The 17,258-nt window shown below is 46.8% G+C and overlaps 1 protein-coding gene across 2 annotated transcripts in view; it reads left to right on the top strand.

Annotated features, from left to right (window-relative positions):
- DEAF1 (DEAF1 transcription factor) overlaps positions 1-17,258 on the top strand; it is a 32,410-nt gene that overhangs the window by 8,201 nt on the left and 6,951 nt on the right. For both annotated transcript variants that reach the window (XM_088175606.1, XM_014878893.2), the window contains exons 2-10: positions 360-457; positions 816-945; positions 1,804-1,950; positions 2,740-2,879; positions 3,472-3,537; positions 4,453-4,579; positions 6,451-6,579; positions 7,265-7,393; positions 14,672-14,919. In XM_088175606.1, the coding sequence (XP_088031732.1) occupies positions 2,802-2,879; positions 3,472-3,537; positions 4,453-4,579; positions 6,451-6,579; positions 7,265-7,393; positions 14,672-14,919 (777 nt within the window). In that variant the 5' untranslated portion in view covers positions 360-457; positions 816-945; positions 1,804-1,950; positions 2,740-2,801. The remainder of the gene's footprint in view (positions 1-359; positions 458-815; positions 946-1,803; positions 1,951-2,739; positions 2,880-3,471; positions 3,538-4,452; positions 4,580-6,450; positions 6,580-7,264; positions 7,394-14,671; positions 14,920-17,258) is intronic.

Consider the following 17,258-nt stretch of genomic DNA (forward strand, 5'->3'; position numbering starts at 1 on the left):
ACTGGACAAAGTGCACAGGCCATGGCACCATGGGAATTAATACATGACAGAGGCAGACTCTGTTGTTTAATTTATCCCGATGTTTGCCAGTCACTCCTAATTAAATAAAAGCGTCACAGCTTGGAGTATCCCTAATACAGGTGCAATTCCTATTTTTCCCTTGGTTCATCACATCCTGATAGTGACTGCCCTGGCTTAAATGAGGTTAAAGCCTGTTGAACCCAAAGATCAGTAGAAATAAGAATGATTGTGTTCATAACAGCTTACAGGTGCCATGAAAAATAACATTAATTTCTAATGTGTTCATCAGGCTCTCTGCATGTAGCAGAACATTAAATTATCCCTATTTTACATTCCAGAAGTCACCACAGTGACAGTAGCCAACGTGGGTGCCTCTGCAGACAATGTTTTCACCACATCTGTGGCCAATGCAGCTTCAATTTCAGGACACGTGTTGGTAAGTCTGTCCTTTCACTTGAGGGCATTTGAAAAAGTTTCTCAGTGTAAATGAAGAGCTGTAGTAAGGTCAAGGACTTGTTTTCATTGCAGTATCCAGGTATTAAGCCACAAACTCATTAGCTGGGGGATACACAGGTGTTTTATTCCTAACTTTTTTACCTTTCTACTCCCACATACTCATCCTGTAACAGAACTGGTGGCCTGGAACCTGAAATCTTTGAATTTGCTTGTCTGAAAACTGAAAAATTAACCTAATAACTGCCATACTGATTGGAGTTTTGGGGTACCTGTGGGTTACTGAAATCTATTTGTGTTGAAGTATTTTAATCAATTTAAACTCTTTATTTCTTCTGTAGTCTGGGAGAACAGCCCTCCAAATTGGGGACAGCTTGAACCCTGAAAAAGCCACTCTGATAGTGGTGCACACGGATGGCAGCATCGTTGAAACCACCGGGATCAAGGGGCCTTCAGCACCCCTCACACCAGGTATTAGACAGTCTGCTTGTGGTGGGTCACTCTCCCAGAGGGATGGCTGCTTCTCCGCTCTACTTGCCATTCTGGAATCTAAAAATAAATGCTTATGCAATTTTATAAGGATGGTTTGCCCTCTCTTAAAACCATAAAGTTGTTCAGGTTGGAAAAGACCTTTAAGATATCACGTCCTCACACAGTATTTTGTATATTTCTTGGGAATGAAAGAATGCTCTTTTTAATTTTTTTTTCCTGTCACGAATGTGTTTAATTTGCTCATTCTTTGCCCTAACCCTAACAAAGAAGCTGCTTGAAAAATCTTGTCCTGTTACTGGGCTTTCTACAGCCATCCCACACCCAAGGGCACACAGATCATTTTAACATAGTTAATAAAAATCTGACTTTCTTAGTTCTGCACGTGTTCTTTCCAAGGTTCCTGGAGCACATTTTCCTGTCCGTTCAGGCTGATCCTTTAGTGTTTCTGTCGCCGAGGTTTTGTTCAGGGCTGCCTGGCAGTTTCCTGGCTGCCCACGAGATGGCACAGCAAACCTTCAGTGCTCTAAAACTCCCTACACGATGGGCTCTGGGAGGAGAAATCTCCAGCCAGCTCCTTACACCATGGTTTACAGGTGGTGTAAGGATCAGGTCACAATCTCAGCGTTTAGTCCCTGTTAGATCCTGTTTCCTCAGGTCCTCTTTGCTTAATTATCAGCCCCTCTCAGTTTGTTCAGGCTGAGATTTTTGTGCTGCTCCATTGTGGGGGGGGTTCTAGCTGTTCCAGTCAACCCCTTGGCATATCAGCCAGCCGAGCATGGGATGGAACACCACTCTGCCTTTTGGTTGCTGACACCTTTCTTCTCTCTTTTCTCCAAGGACCACAGTCTCCTCCTACCCCTTTGACAGCTGTCCAGGGGAAGAGTGGAACCAAGTACAACTGGGACCCATCTGTGTACGAGAACGAGCTCCCGGTGCGGTGCCGGAATATCAGTGGCATTCTGTACAAGAACAGGCTGGGCTCAGGTAACTGCCACCCAGGCTGAGGGGTGGCACAGCTCCTTCTGCACTCTTCTTTTAACCAGGATGTTCTTAAGGGCTGATCATGAGAGAAAATTAACCAAGAGAGTTTCCAAGCTGGCCCAGTGCCTTTTGATTTTATTGTTCTCTTTTGTTTTGCTTTTTCTTCAGAGGCTTTTTAACTTTTTCTTAAACCTGTGAATATCCAGGCTGCCATGCAGTGAGTCTCCTTAGTAACAGGCCGACTCCTTTAGTGATTTTTTGTCTCATAAGTTGACTTGTGTTTTTGCAAAGCTCTGAAGAATCCCTGCTGGAATGCAAATAGAGAGTTTATCTCTTCACGGGGCTCCTGAGCTCGTCCTCTTGTCTTTTATCCCTATGGGGAAGCTGAAGAAACAGCAGCAGAAATTGCCAGCCAGCTTGGCTGCCCAGTGCAGTGCTTGCTTCGTGGACAGAAAGTTTTCTTCAACTCAAAAAAGAATTTTAAGTGCACATCGAGGAAAGACTTAAATTTGTGGTATTTATCCAATAAAGACTTTTCTTTCTTGTGGAGGAGCAAGTTTAATAGTCTTTTGAGACCCAGAGTTGGAGCTCTGACCATGCCCAGTCGTTTTCACAGCCATGACAATAAATGGATGTAGTTACCCCAGAGCAATGGGAAGCAGCCAATATTTAGTGGTTCTTACAGATTAACTGCTATTTTGTCCAGCAATTTCCATAGTTTCTTCTTTAGAGAGAAGCGGCAAAATAATCCTTAACCTGGACTAACAGTGTATTTTGGTGCTTTAACTTCAGGAGGCCGTGGCAGGTGCATTAAGCAAGGGGACAACTGGTACAGCCCCACAGAGTTCGAAGCCATGGCGGGGCGAGCCAGCAGCAAGGACTGGAAGAGGAGCATCCGCTACGCCGGGCGGCCCCTGCAGTGCCTTATCCACGTAAGGTTAAGTTTGCTCCCTCCTTTCTGTGGGAAGGGGCGGCTGGAGCCAGGTGCTGATGGTTTGGTTGGGAGTCAGTGACATTGAGGAATTGTTTTTGATGTGTCTCAAATAGCACACTGGGAATCTTGCTTGTACGGGAAAGAGTTGCTGCAGGGTAAAGCCCAGCCTAGAGCTGTGCCATAGGAATTGAGCTCTCACCTCCAGTATTGTAATTCAGTAACCTGATCTCCTTCAATGTCTTTGTCTGTCACATATTCTTCACTTTCACCATTTGAGTCCTTTATTTGAGTCTCCTGGAGAATTTTGCATTGCTGCTAGGCTGACAATCAATTTCTGTTTTGGCAGAAATTGAGTCTCAAATTCATATATCCTGGCCTTTGAACGTAGAAAAGGTTTGGTTTTCCTTTTCTCTCCTCTGACCCTCTCACCCTATTGCTCTGGTGTGGGGAACTGGCCTCTCTGTTACTGTACAGCATCCAGGAGGGAATGGGTACCACTCTGGGGGCCATCCACATTTTTTAGCAGGATCAAGGTGTACTCTGGGTGATTTTGGTGACTGTCATGCTGAACTGATCACTTCTGATTCCAGGACGGGATTTTAAATCCCCATGCTGCCTCGTGTACTTGTGCTGCTTGCTGTGATGACATGACACTGGTGAGTGGGAGGCTTTACATCCATTACTTTAGGAACTAATTATTTTTGTTGGACAAATTAACTGGTCAAGCTGCCACCGCCCTTGGGTGAGCAGGTCATGAGTGTCCTGGGAATCGAGTGCCTTGACACAGGAGTGTTCAGGGACAAGTGTTTTATCTCTGCTCCATGAAGAAAGGAGATAAGGAATTGCTGGCATTATTGCAGAACAACCTCAGTAAAAGTAGATCATACTTACTGCTTTTTTCATCTTTTTTTTTCTTTTTTCCTAATTAATATATCTATGCAAAATGCCCTTTGGGATATGAATGCTATTCATGATTTTTGACTCAAATTTCACGATGTTTTGAGTTGGAAAAATATTTTTGTAAAGAAGTAACATGATAATCTTATGATGGATCAATATTTTCATTTTAAAACTGCTTGGGGGTTTTGGTTAGTTGATTTGAGGATTGATTTTTTGCTAGTTTGTTTAAAATTGAGGTTTAAATCCTGAAGCAGAAAGAGAATACTGTAGGTTGACCTGGTGCTTTGACTTTCTTTTCTATGAACTGACTGATGTGCTTGTTTTCTAGTCTGGAACTTCTTCCTCTCTTCTGCTCCCTCTTTTTTCTTTCACCACCTTGGTCAGCAGCTGATTATCTGCCCAGTTATACTCCTTAAATAATAGTTGGGAAAAAGTTGAATTTGTGCCTCTTCTACTGGAGAGAGCTGAGTTTAACATTTTTTTCCAAAGTTCTTGTTGTTTGGAAAACTTTTAAGTGCTTTGGTCTATTGTTGCAAACCACTCATCATCCATAGGGATCCGTGCTGCTGTTCCTGGAAAGATGAGAGTAAACCCAAAGTCTCCAAAGAGGTGCCTCAGCTAATGCCTTTTCCTTTTTTTTTTCATTTTCTTTCTGATGTTTTTCTTCCCAGAGTGGCCCTATACGACTCTTTGTGCCATATAAAAGGCGAAAAAAGGAAAATGAAATACCTGCAACTCCAGTGAAGAAGAATTGCTCCAAAAATATCACTCTGCTTCCAGCCACTGCTGCAACTACATGTAGGTTCTTTTCTTCTGGTAAAAATTATTCCTTTCTTTGGAGAGTTGCCCTGCTAGGCTTTTTATGTCTGTTAGTGGCCCCTTGGAACTGTCCAGCTGAGAAAAACATCTTTTCTTTTTTTTGTTACATTCTTTTCATTGGATGGTTTTATTGGCTCCGTGTCACTTCCTATTTTATAGAAAGTTAGCACAGTGTTGCTACATCTGGACACACCTCGAATAGGAATAAGTGGAGCTCTAGACCTCCAGGAGACTTAGGTTTTAGGCATCATGACATCCTTGTACCGTGAATAGTAGGTTTCATATTTTGTGCTGAGAGTGAATATCCTATGCCTGGAAGTGTTCAAGGCCAGGTTGGATGGAGCTTGGAGCAACCTGGTTTAATAGAAGGTGCCCCTGCCCAAGGCAGGGCAGTGGAAGGAGATGACCTTAGGGTCACTTCCAAGCCCTAGAATTTCAGGATTCTATGGTTATAGCCTATGATTATATTGTCCCCTGTACCAGCTCTCAGTGGGGGGAGAATTATGGGGTTCTGGCCTCGATCCATAGTGGATTTCAGGTAGATTTTTTGCAAATAACAACTGAGAAATTCCCTGTTGGAATTAGGTTTTAGGGGAGGCTGGCCCTTCTCTGCTCTGCTAGAAATTCCCATTCCATCCCCTGAGCTTCTTTGTGTCCCTTAGAAGCTGGAGTAAGATTTGTGCTATTCCTTGCAATACATAGAACAAAAAGTCTGGAAGCAGCTGGAATGAAACCTGCAGCCTGAAAGTCGTTAATGAAGGAGGCAGAAGGTGGTGCTTTGATCTGCACATCCCTCTCCAACATCCAGCTTTGTTAGTTACTGGTTTGATTGACAAATCATCTGTGTGAGAACAGGAATTAATTTGCAAGCTGATGCAGCTCACACATCCCCAGTCACATCCATGTGTCCTCCTGCTCTTGGCACACTGGCATCATCTGCATGGTAACAGTACAAAGTGAGTTGAGGAGGAAGCAACAGAAATCTAAAAAAAGAACAAAAAAAGTAAGATCATCAGCAACAGTAGGAGGAGAAGCACATAAGGATTCTGCAGTGTTGTTTTATGGCTTTGGTTTCTTTAGTCCCCAGATAGGTTTAATCTGTATTAGTTTGTTATGTGAGGCTGCTCGTTCTCTCACGCTGGCACTGGAAGAGAGAACTTCTTGTTTTAGTGGTCACATACTTCACTAGCCAGGAATTTGTAGCTACAGTGTTCTACAATTTAATTATTGTGTGCCACAGAATCAGCCCATCACCAGTTAATGGTACCAGTTAAATAATCCTCTTTAAAATGGGTTTTAAACATTCTGAAGCCACTCAGGTATATAAATATCCAGAAGGATTTTGTGCATTGTTCCTTGCATTGACTGAGCACATTCTATCACTTTGTTTAGATAAACAGCTAAATTTGTCCATCTGTCATGGAATTAGCTGTAATCCAGAAGTTGTTATGTTGATTTAAGTAGCAACAATCACTCTTGCTAAAATTGTCATGAAGCAGCCAGAAATTGATGGGGTGTGTGGCCTCAGTGAATCGTTATGGGTGGTGTTAAATCATGGTTCATAAAATAACTGAAAAGGTGGTGATTTGGGAGGTATTAGTTTGTAAATTAATGTTTTGGCCTTGTGCCCCCAGAGCCTTGGAAGGACAGCAGAGCCTTCACAAGCCCATTGGGGCTTTTATTCCCATTTCCAACTGCACTGGTCACAGGTGTGATCCAAACTGGGTTATCCCAGGCTGGTGATCTGTGAGTCCCCTGAGCTTGGATGGTGCAGCACAGGGATATCAACAGCTGGACAGGCATGTCCTCCATGCTGAGTGTTAATTATGAAAGTGCTTTAATGTTTCCAGTCACCGTGACTCCCTCTGGACAGATCACGACCTCCGGGGCACTGACCTTCGACCGAGCATCCACCGTGGAGGCCACGGCCATCATCTCAGAGAGCCCAGCACAGGGAGATGTTTTCACTGGAGCCACTGGTAAGAGCTCAGGTGTCTCCTAGACAGCTGTGGGGAGGAAGAAAAGAGGGTTGGATGCCCACTGCTGCCCTCTCCCAAAGGAGACACTGTCATTGTCCTTCCTGTGAAATCATTTCAGCAGTTTGAAATCTTAGCAGTTGCACCAAAGGACAAGCTTTGCCCAAGTGTGGCAGCTGATAATGTTCACCTCTGCTGAGTTCCTGGGATTTATGTTCATCTCTGTAATTTTTTTTACTCCTCATTTAACCTAAAATATTACCAATAAAAACCCAAGCTAGGTGAGGGTTGAAGCAGAGTGAAAAATTCCAAGCAAAATATAGATGCATTACATACATTTGAGTTCTCTCAGTTTGTCATGCTTTGGGTTGTGAGCTCTCCTAGGGGAATGATACTGCTCTGAGAACCAGAGTTTGGAGCCCTGTGATGATTGTGGATGTTTCGATGTGTGGGATGGAACCAAGGAATCTGTGGCTCTAAAGGTGAAAGCAGAGCATGGTGGAGCCAGGACCAGGATTCATTCCCTGCTTGCTATGTGAGATCCTGCTGCTGTTACACATTTCAAGCCCTTGGGAATTACCACAGAGTGTAGGAACTTGTATAAAACATAAAGAAAAAGGGGTGAATGGAGCATAAGAAATGCCTGCCAGGTGTGTTAGTGATTTCCAAGGCCCTTGTTCTCCTGCAGTTCAGGACACCAACGTCCAACAGCCTTGCCGGGTGTCTCATCCAGAACCTCACTATCCCAGTTACCAGGACAACTGCCAGATCTCACCTTTCCCTGAGGCTGCACTGCCAACGTCTCATCCCAAAATCGGTACGTTTGCTCTCACTGTGCTTCAATTTCCTCCCATCTTTCTCAGTAAAGATTAGGGCAGTGTCCTGGTTTTGGGCAAATTTGGGGGAAAACCTCCAGAAGGAGCCCCCAGACAGCAAACCCCACGACTCCTCCCCCCCCACCCCACCGGGTTCGGGAAGAATTTCCTCGGAGAAGAGTGGGAGAAAAAACCTGTTTATTTAACAAGCAAGACACTCCCCAGCACAGGGAAAAAAGACAACACCAGCTGACAAAAAAAACTCTTTCACCGTTCTGAAGGGATGACAAACTCAGTCTCTCTGGCGAGTGGTCGCTCAGTTATCAGTCTCTGGCGCTGGGGATGACTGCTGCAGGTGACAAAGTGTAGCCTCCCGGTGTTTCTTGGGGTTCCCAGGTCCCCGTCCGTTCAGATGGTATCCAGGAGAGGGAGGGGACGGGGTGGAAGAGAAAACAGTCCAGGGAAAAAGTTGGACTGCCTAGCTGAACTAACTAATAAGCAAAAGCAAGGGCAAAGCGAAGGAAAGAAAAAGGCAGAAGCGAGCAAGCAGGCAAGCAAGCAAGCAAGCAAGCCGAGCTAAAACCTCTCCTAAACATAGACCATGGGGGAGGTGAGCCGGCTGATAATAAGACAAAACAAAGCTTCACTCTCAGACTCAGTCCTGGAAGCACAGGACATAATACCAAACATAATCAGGACACACGATTGGAGATAGAAACACCATAACATCACCCTAGGACATTCCACCCCTTATCTCCATATCGTGAACATACTAAACAGCATGTAAAAACTTCAGCAAGTAGAAATTTCCATCTTTCACTTATTCGGACACATTTTCTTCCATCTCACTTGCTCAAACCTTCGACACTTACACATTTCCTTCTATCTCACTTGCTCAGACCTTTGACACTTACATATTTCCTTCTGTCTCATGCTGCCTCACCCCACAATCAGATCTCCCTGAGGCACACATCGTGTTGTTCCATCTCTCTGCATTACCCACCATGTACAACCTGGTCCTTGAGCAAAGACAATCCCACGAATGGGTTTGTCTGTACTCGGGGCAGAATTGATCCAAACTGCCTTCCCCAACAAACCTCTGATATGTGCCACTGGGACTTTGTCTCCATGTAGCACTGGTGGCATGGTGGGTTGAGGGAACCTTTCCTCTGAACATCCACCCCAGCACTGGTAGTCGGGGTGCCAGAAGGAGTTGTGCTTCTGTGCCAACCACCTCTGAGGCTGCTTGGACCCCTTCGTAGGCAGCCAAGATCTCCTTCTCTGTTGGGGTGTAGTTAGCTTCAGACCCTCTGTAGCTCCGACTCCAAAATCCTAATGGTCGGCCTCGAGTCTCACCAGGCACCTTCTGCCACAGGCTCCAGGACAGACCATGGTTCCCGGCTGCAGAGTAGAGCACGTTCTTCACATCTGGTCCCGTCCTGACTGGGCCAAGGGCTACTGCATGAGCAATTTCCTGCTTTATCTGGGCAAAAGCTTGTTGCTGCTCAGGGCCCCAATGGAAATCGTTCTTCTTGCGGGTGACCAGGTAAAGAGGGCTCACGATCTGACTGTACTCAGGAATGTGCATCCTCCAAAAACCTATGGCGCCTAAGAAAGCTTGTGTCTCCTTCTTGTTGGTTGGTGGGGACATAGCTGTGATTTTGTTGATGACATCAGTAGGAATCTGACGCCGTCCATCTTGCCACTTCACTCCCAGGAACTGGATCTCTCGAGCAGGTCCCTTAACTTTACTCTTCTTGATGGCGAAGCCGGCTTCCAGGAGGATTTGGATGATTCTCTCTCCTTTCTTGAACACTTCTGCTGCTGTGTTCCCCCACACAATGATATCATCAATATATTGTAAATGTTCTGGAGCCTCACCTTTTTCTAGTGTAGTCTGGATCAGTCCATGGCAGATAGTAGGACTGTGCTTCCACCCCTGGGGCAGTCGATTCCAGGTGTACTGCACTCCCCTCCATGTGAAAGCGAACTGAGGCCTGCACTCTGCTGCCAGAGGAATGGAGAAAAATGCATTGGCGATATCGATAGTGGCGTACCACTTTGCTGCCTTGGACTCCAGCTCGTACTGCAGTTCCAGCATGTCCGGCACGGCAGCGCTCAGCGGTGGAGTCACCTCATTCAATGCACGATAGTCTACGGTCAGTCTCCATTCTCCTTCCGATTTACGTACAGGCCAGATGGGGCTGTTGAAGGGTGAGTGGGTTTTGCTGACCACCCCTTGGCTCTCCAGCTCACGGATCATTTTATGGATGGGAACCACAGCATCTCGAGTTGTTCTGTATTGTCGGCGATGCACTATGGAAGTGGCAATTGGTACCTTTTGCTCTTCTCCTTTCAGAAGTCCTACAGTACTTGGATTCTCAGACAGTCCAGACAAGGTGTTCAATTGCTGGATGCCCTCTGTCACCACAGCTGCTATCCCAAATGCCCACCTGAATCCTTTTGGATCTTTAAAATACCCCCTTCGGAGGTAATCTATGCCCAAAATGCATGGGGCCTCTGGGCCAGTCACAATAGGATGTTTTTTCCATTCATGTCCAGTCAAGCTCACATCAGCTTCCACCAAGGTAAAGTCCTGTGATCCACCTGTCACACCAGCAATAGAAACAGATTCTGCCCCCACATATCTTGATGGGACTAATGTGCATTGGGCACCAGTATCAACCAAAGCTTTATACTTTTGTGGTTCCGATGTGCCAGGCCAACGAATCCACACAGTCCAGAAGACACGATTTTCCCTCGCCTCTCCCTGGCTAGAGGCAGGGCCCCTCTAAGCCTGTTTATCCTTCTTTCCTTGGGCATATGTCTTAGAGGTTCCTTCAAGGGGATCAGATATATCATCATCATCATACTTGGCAGCTTGGCTACGGGCAACTGGAGCTGCTCTCCTTTTGGTGGAACTTCCTCTTTGGGTCTTGCCTTCCTTCAATTCACGCACCCGTTGTGCCAGAGCAGCAGTAGATTTTCCATCCCATCTCCTCATGTTTTCTCCGCAATCACGTAGGAAGAACCACAGCTCAGCTCGTGGGGTGTACCTCCTCTCCCCATCAGGGGAACGTCTGCGTTGGATACCAGGGCCTCTAATTTGTACTGCTGAGATTTGGAGAAGGTCCTCTTTAATCTCCTCCCTGAGTCTTTTATGATTCTCCTCTATCTTGTCTTCTAATTTCTGCAGACGTGTTTCCACAGCTGCAATTCTGGCATGTGTTGGGCCATGCACAGCATCTGCATATGCTCGGAGCTTCTTTGCCATATCAAGCACGGTCTCATCCCTCTCGTCCCGCTTCATTATTGCTAAAGCAGAAGCATATTCATGGGGCCCAAGTCGTACAAGTTTTCGCCACATCACAGATGTACATGGTACCAAGTCCGGATTCCTAGTTGTTATGTCATCTGAGAAGATAATCTCTGCCACTGCCATTTCTCTCAGGCGTTGGATCCCTTGTTCTATCGTCTTCCAGTGGGTCTGCTGCATATAAAGATCATCTGCACACAGGTATCTTTGTGCTACACTGTCCAGGACCCGTGCCCAGAGGCTGTGAGGGTTAGGCCCTCTCATCATTCCTTGGTCGATGACAGGATCATGTGACAGGGATCCCAAATGCCTGGCTTCAGTGCCATCCAGAATTGTAGCCTCGCCTGCAGCATCCCAAAGACGGACCAACCAACTAATTATAGACTCATCAGGTCGTCGGGTGTAATCCTTTCTTAGGCCACGGAGGTCCTTTAGGGAAAAAGACTCAATATTGGCCTCTGATCTTTTACCAGTTGCTTTGACTCCTGGTTTTATGTCAGGAGGCGTCGAGGGTCCTTCTCCTGCATCATCATCATCATCATCATCCACTGGTCGATCAGTCTTGTCTGTGCACTTTCCACTTCTCGTGCTGGTAGCAACAGCCATTGGTTGAGGCTTACTGACAGGTTTAGCTGCTGGCTTAGGCTCACTGTCTGGTGTAGTTGTTGGCCTCGAGCCTGGGGTGTTGGCTGCAGCCTGAGTGACTGGGATAGTGGCTGATTTATCTGCCTGTCCCCCTTCCTCTGTCTGCTGCCCTACAGTATCTAGCAGGGTACGGTAAGCATATGCCAGGGCCCAGCTCACTGCAATGATCTTCTTCTCCTTAGAATTACCATGGCACTTCTCTTTCAGGTACTTTGCTACCTCAGCTGGGTTCTGAATTTGTTCACATGGAAAATCCCAGGATGTAGGGTCAGAAAATTCCTTTAAGATTTGGCCCATATCCTCCCATTTCCCACACCATTCAGGATTCCTCACGCCTGGCTCTACTCTGGGGTCAGGGGTCTCAGCCCCTCTAGAAATCTCAGCTCTCATTCTAGAGAAACTGCAGACTGTATAGAGAAAGCTTACTATATTAAACACCAGAAAGATGGTCTCTTTAACACTCAGGGGGAACTGAACATTCTCTAATAAGGATGTAACAAATTCAGAGGAGAAGAAGGAGAACAAAGGCTGAAAAGCCTCATCCCCTGCTTCTCCTCTAACAAACTGAGTGCACAACCACAACCAAGAACCATACATTCCTGGAACAGATTCCAGCACCTTTATAAATCTCCTGCAGGCCATTAAAACCAAGCCCAGCCCGATGGATATTTTGGTCAATGCCCCTCTGCTACAGAAACTACGCATTAGGGACAATACCGGAGCTATTTCTGGATAAGCAAATAAACCCAGGGACCACAAAGGTATTAGGACTTCAAAAAACCCTAGGGACCAGAATCCCATGCAGGCCTCCACCCCAAAAGACATGAATTCCAACAACATAGCCAATAACTGCTCTATATCAACACAAAAGAATTTGAACCAAATTATTATTATTAGAACAGGGTTTTTTCCCACTTTCTCGAGCCCCACGTTGGGCGCCAATTTATTTGTCCTGGTTTTGGGCAAATTTGGGGGAAAACCTCCAGAAGGAGCCCCCAGACAGCAAACCCCACGACTCCTCCCCCCCCACCCCACCGGGTTCGGGAAGAATTTCCTCGGAGAAGAGTGGGAGAAAAAACCTGTTTATTTAACAAGCAAGACACTCCCCAGCACAGGGAAAAAAGACAACACCAGCTGACAAAAAAAACTCTTTCACCGTTCTGAAGGGATGACAAACTCAGTCTCTCTGGCGAGTGGTCGCTCAGTTATCAGTCTCTGGCGCTGGGGATGACTGCTGCAGGTGACAAAGTGTAGCCTCCCGGTGTTTCTTGGGGTTCCCAGGTCCCCGTCCGTTCAGATGGTATCCAGGAGAGGGAGGGGACGGGGTGGAAGAGAAAACAGTCCAGGGAAAAAGTTGGACTGCCTAGCTGAACTAACTAATAAGCAAAAGCAAGGGCAAAGCGAAGGAAAGAAAAAGGCAGAAGCGAGCAAGCAGGCAAGCAAGCAAGCAAGCAAGCCGAGCTAAAACCTCTCCTAAACATAGACCATGGGGGAGGTGAGCCGGCTGATAATAAGACAAAACAAAGCTTCACTCTCAGACTCAGTCCTGGAAGCACAGGACATAATACCAAACATAATCAGGACACACGATTGGAGATAGAAACACCATAACATCACCCTAGGACAGGCAGAAAATTAAACTTTGCTCTATTTTGCTTGTGAGTTTTACAGATACTAAGATTTGGACAAGCAGGTTTCCCCTCTGTGGGAAGTTTTTCACTCTTTATTGAGAACTGTGATTTGTTGATTCTGCCAGAGGCAGCTGCTGTGATTTTGCATTGTGAGTTGTCTTGCATTCCCTGCCTTTTCTAAAGTTCTTGCTTCTAGATTTTTGTCCTCTTTGGGCACTGTGGTTAAACATTTATTTAGTGTTCAATGTGAGGAGAACAAACCCCATTAAAATCATGACATAGAAAAGCTTCTAGACATCTTCACATGGCTTTGTGACTCCAGTGGTGCATGCTGGGGGTACTTTTGGGCTGGTTTGGTGTCAGTTTTCAATCCCCTCTCTATGATCTTTATTTATTTGTTTGGAGCAGCACAGGATGTTCCTGGTCTCCAGAGTCAGATCTTCTTGTGTTTAAGACTTAGTCAGGTCTTGATGTTACTAATTAAACATTGATTGTTTTTTCACCAGTGAATACTTTCTCTTGCCTGATGTACTTGTGCCAAAATGAGGAATCAGAAGTAATTCCTGTTTGATACGTTATCAAATGTCATACAGGAATAAATATTGTGCTGAAAGTGGAGAGTGGGAAAGACTCTTGTGCAAACAGACACTGATAAAAAAGACTGGTTTATCTCGTACTCATATCTAAGCGCAAATAGTTCCATGCCACTCGTGTGCAAAGTCATTAAAATTACTGTTTTAATTAAAGGTATTTTGAGGTAAGAAGTCTGCACAACCCTGAAGCTGGTGGTACCTTCTTTTTGCTAGTAAAGAATTCAGTGAGGAATTTCGAGGTCAGTGTTGGTAGATGAGAATGTCTTGGACTGAATTTTATGGCAGATGGTGAGTATTTATTGCTAGAGTTACATTTTGGAAAAATAAAGCCAGATAACATTTCTTCCTGGAATGTTACCTAAGCTGAGCTGACACAGCATATGCTGGAGTTTCTGGGTCTGGATTTAATTTCATCATATCCTGATCTCCCAGTTTACATGCAAACCTTATATGAAAAGTAGCTGGTTCAGTGACACAGTAACTGCTGGGTTATTACAGGGCTTCCCAACCCATGTTTGGAATACACTCACTTGGAAGTAATGGTGACTGGGTTAAGTCTAGTGTCTGGCCAGGGTTATGTAAAGGTCAGAATTCAGGAAGCACAGAGAGTGTGATGTAGATCAGTACCTGAGTTTTGTGGTTTGAACCTGAGAATTGACATCTGGGTAGGAACATCAGGATGTTCCTGTATTGTATTGGGTCACTGAGTGACTTACTCTAACCTTACCAAGCCGTGGCTGAGGGAAATAATGTTGGCAGTGGTGGAGGTGTTCCTGGGAATGCTGCTTTCACTGCTTCCTGGTGCTTCACAGCAGTGCTGGGAAGTGTTAAACTCTTCTCAGAGTCATCCAGGTCAAGAGGAGGAGTTCTTGTCCTGTGGGTTTGAGGGTGCCTAGGGGTTTGTTCTTCACAGACCTGCACTTGATGTTGCAGAAGGAGTGATCTGTTTAACAAAAACTTTCCCGGACTGGAAATATTGCAACCATATTTTAAAAAAGAAACCAAACAGCACAGAAAATGCCCAAAACCTGACACAGTTTGTGAAAATGAAGCACCCTAACTGTCTGTATATTCTCTTTTGTTCTTTATGTCCAGTGTTGACCTCTCTGCCTGCCCTGGCGGTGCCCCCAACGCCCACCAAAGCCATGTCACCATCGGTGGTGAACAGGCTGGAGGTGACGGAGCAGCGGAGCTGGCTCTACCTGGAGGAGATGGTCAATTCCCTGCTCAGCACAGCACAGCAGCTGAAGACTCTGGTTGAGCAGGCCAAGCAGGCCAGCTCCTCCTTCCGTGAGGCCGCTGTCACACAGGCCAAGATCCAGGCTGATGTGGAGAGGAAAGAGGTAACTGTGCCACAGGGGCTGAGGGGGCTCAGCCATGGGCACCACTGGGGCTGAGTGCTGAGCAGAGTAGTTCCTGGAACAGTGATACTGGAAATTGAGCAGAGTTGTTCCTGGAGCAGTGATACTGGAAATTGTTTCTCCAAGCTTTGAAAGCAATGTTAGCAAGAGAAATCTTCCCAAGTTATTTGTATCATGGGGAAAAGAATAAAGTGCTCTGGGATTCCCAGAGCTGTGGGCAGCAGGCTGCTTGTACAGACTGTTTGGTGTCACGATCCTGAGCTCTCCCATCAGCTGTCCATAAAATTATGGGATGTGGGCACTGAGCCCTGATCTGAGAAAGCTGGTGAGTGTTCAGCAGTTCAGTGACTGCTGTCAGGTGAGCTGGGCTGTTGGAGCCTTTCAGTGGGATATGTGGAACAGCATAAACTCCTCAGTTTATGGAGAAGTGTTCTGTCCCAATGTAAAACAGGGAGTCGGGGAGGATTCTTTTTGATAGATTTCTCAGACGAAAATAAAGCGCAAATGCGACATTATTAAATCTGAATATGAAGAAGGGCAAGTCCTACTGAAGGGGGCTAGCAGAGAGGAGAAAAGAGACAGAGAAAGAAACAGATGACAGGGACAGCGTTACCACGAGAGCACCGGCGCTCTGTCAGCGCCAGCTCAGCAGGCGGAGCGTGCGAGTTGCAAGCCTCGGCGAGCCTCCTCACTTCTGTGAGTGATTGGGCGCAATCTTCAAACAGCGGCGGCAGCGCTCCTCGGCTCTTGAGAGCGGCTGCGGGCTGGTCTGGGGAAGGCGGTCACCACAGGCTGGTCGCTGCGGGCTGATGCTGTGGCGGGTTGGTGGGCGGGCAGCGCAGAAACAGTGGCGGCGGCGGCGGCGCCCGGCTGGGGACAGCGGCTGCAGCCGCGCCTGCGAAACGCGGTGGAGGCAGCTCCGTCGGGGAGAGCGGAGCACGAGGTCTTCGCGGCCATGAGCTGGTTCGCGGAAACAGAAGCAGGGCAAAGCAGGTAGAGGCAGAGAAGCAGGACCACAGGGAGGAAGAGGTGAGGGGTGGAGGAGAAGGGCCAAGGTGACCCTCTGAGCGAGGCCCTGATCCCTCCAAGAAACCCAAAGCAAAATGGCTCGCCATTTTGTCGCAGCTAGCTGCTTTTATATGCTAAGGCTCCTTCCACAGCCTGATTTCCCGGGCATTCTTCGTGGGAATCGGGCATTTTCCCCACGGGCAAGTGGGGCGGGTCGCTCACCGCCTGGTCATGGAGGCTTTTTCTGCCCCAATTGGCTGCCAGGCGAAGCCTTGCCAGGAATAGGGTTGCCAGTAGTTGTACAGCCCTTACAGGAATCCTTCACCTCATGTGTAGCATACGTTGAGGCATAAAGAAAAATCAGATTGATCCCTCTTGGGAAGATAAGCAGTAAATTTTAGAGGTGTCTTGCTGAGAACTGTGCAAGCAAAGCTGACTCACACGAGTCCTGTGGAGGACTGGCAAGCTGCCTGGCCTCACAGGAGCCCTGACTGGTTCCCATCTTCTCTCTCTGTGGACAGGGATTATCCACAAGGACTACCCTCTTCTCCCTGCTCTTCTTCTCTGTAACTGATGCACGGTAGGGATCTTGCATCCTTCTGTCCACCAGCTCGTGCATGCACCCAAGTATGGCTCCATACTGAATGTGCTGTCCCTCTCCCACACATCCACAGCTGCTGGTGTGGGCTGGGGAGAGAGAGGTGAGGGCAGTGTTGGAACTGGTGTCACTATCAGTAGCTGCTGAGCTCCCTTCCCAAACACCACATTCCTGTTGGTGCCATCAGCGTTGTGCTAACATCAGCTTTCCACTGAATCCATAGGCACGAGTGTGCAGTGACAGGCCTGGAAGAGAGGTGTGGGAAGACTGCTGAGGACCCCTAGGACAGTCCTTGCAGCCTCTTTGATATTCTTTGCCACATTGACTCTGCTAAACTCTCCCGTACACTGCATTCTTGATGTGCAGGTGTATGATATGGTGGGAGTCTAATTCTTCCCTGCCTCAGTCCTGCAGAACATGTGCCAGTGCTGCAGCCCAGGTTTGGGCTGGCTACTGTTGGAAAGCTGCACAGAGTGTGGAACACTGAAACATTGGAAGCTTTGGCACAGTTCAGAGATAAACATCTGCTTTTGTTTAACTTCACTCTGCTCTTTTTCCAGTCTATGTGCATCTTCCCTTCTGTTTATCCTCACAGTGGTTTCTGGAATGGTTGTTCAGTCCCTTTTCCATACCCTCTGGTCCAAAACCAGCTCTTGTTGATGTTCTTCTAGTTACTTCTTGTCCTGGGAATGGGAGTTAAAATCCCTCCTGTGTA

The sequence above is a fragment of the Sturnus vulgaris genome, chromosome 18 (genome assembly GCF_052056855.1).
Source record: "Sturnus vulgaris isolate bStuVul1 chromosome 18, bStuVul1.hap1, whole genome shotgun sequence".
In the NCBI taxonomy this organism is placed as follows: domain Eukaryota; kingdom Metazoa; phylum Chordata; class Aves; order Passeriformes; family Sturnidae; genus Sturnus; species Sturnus vulgaris.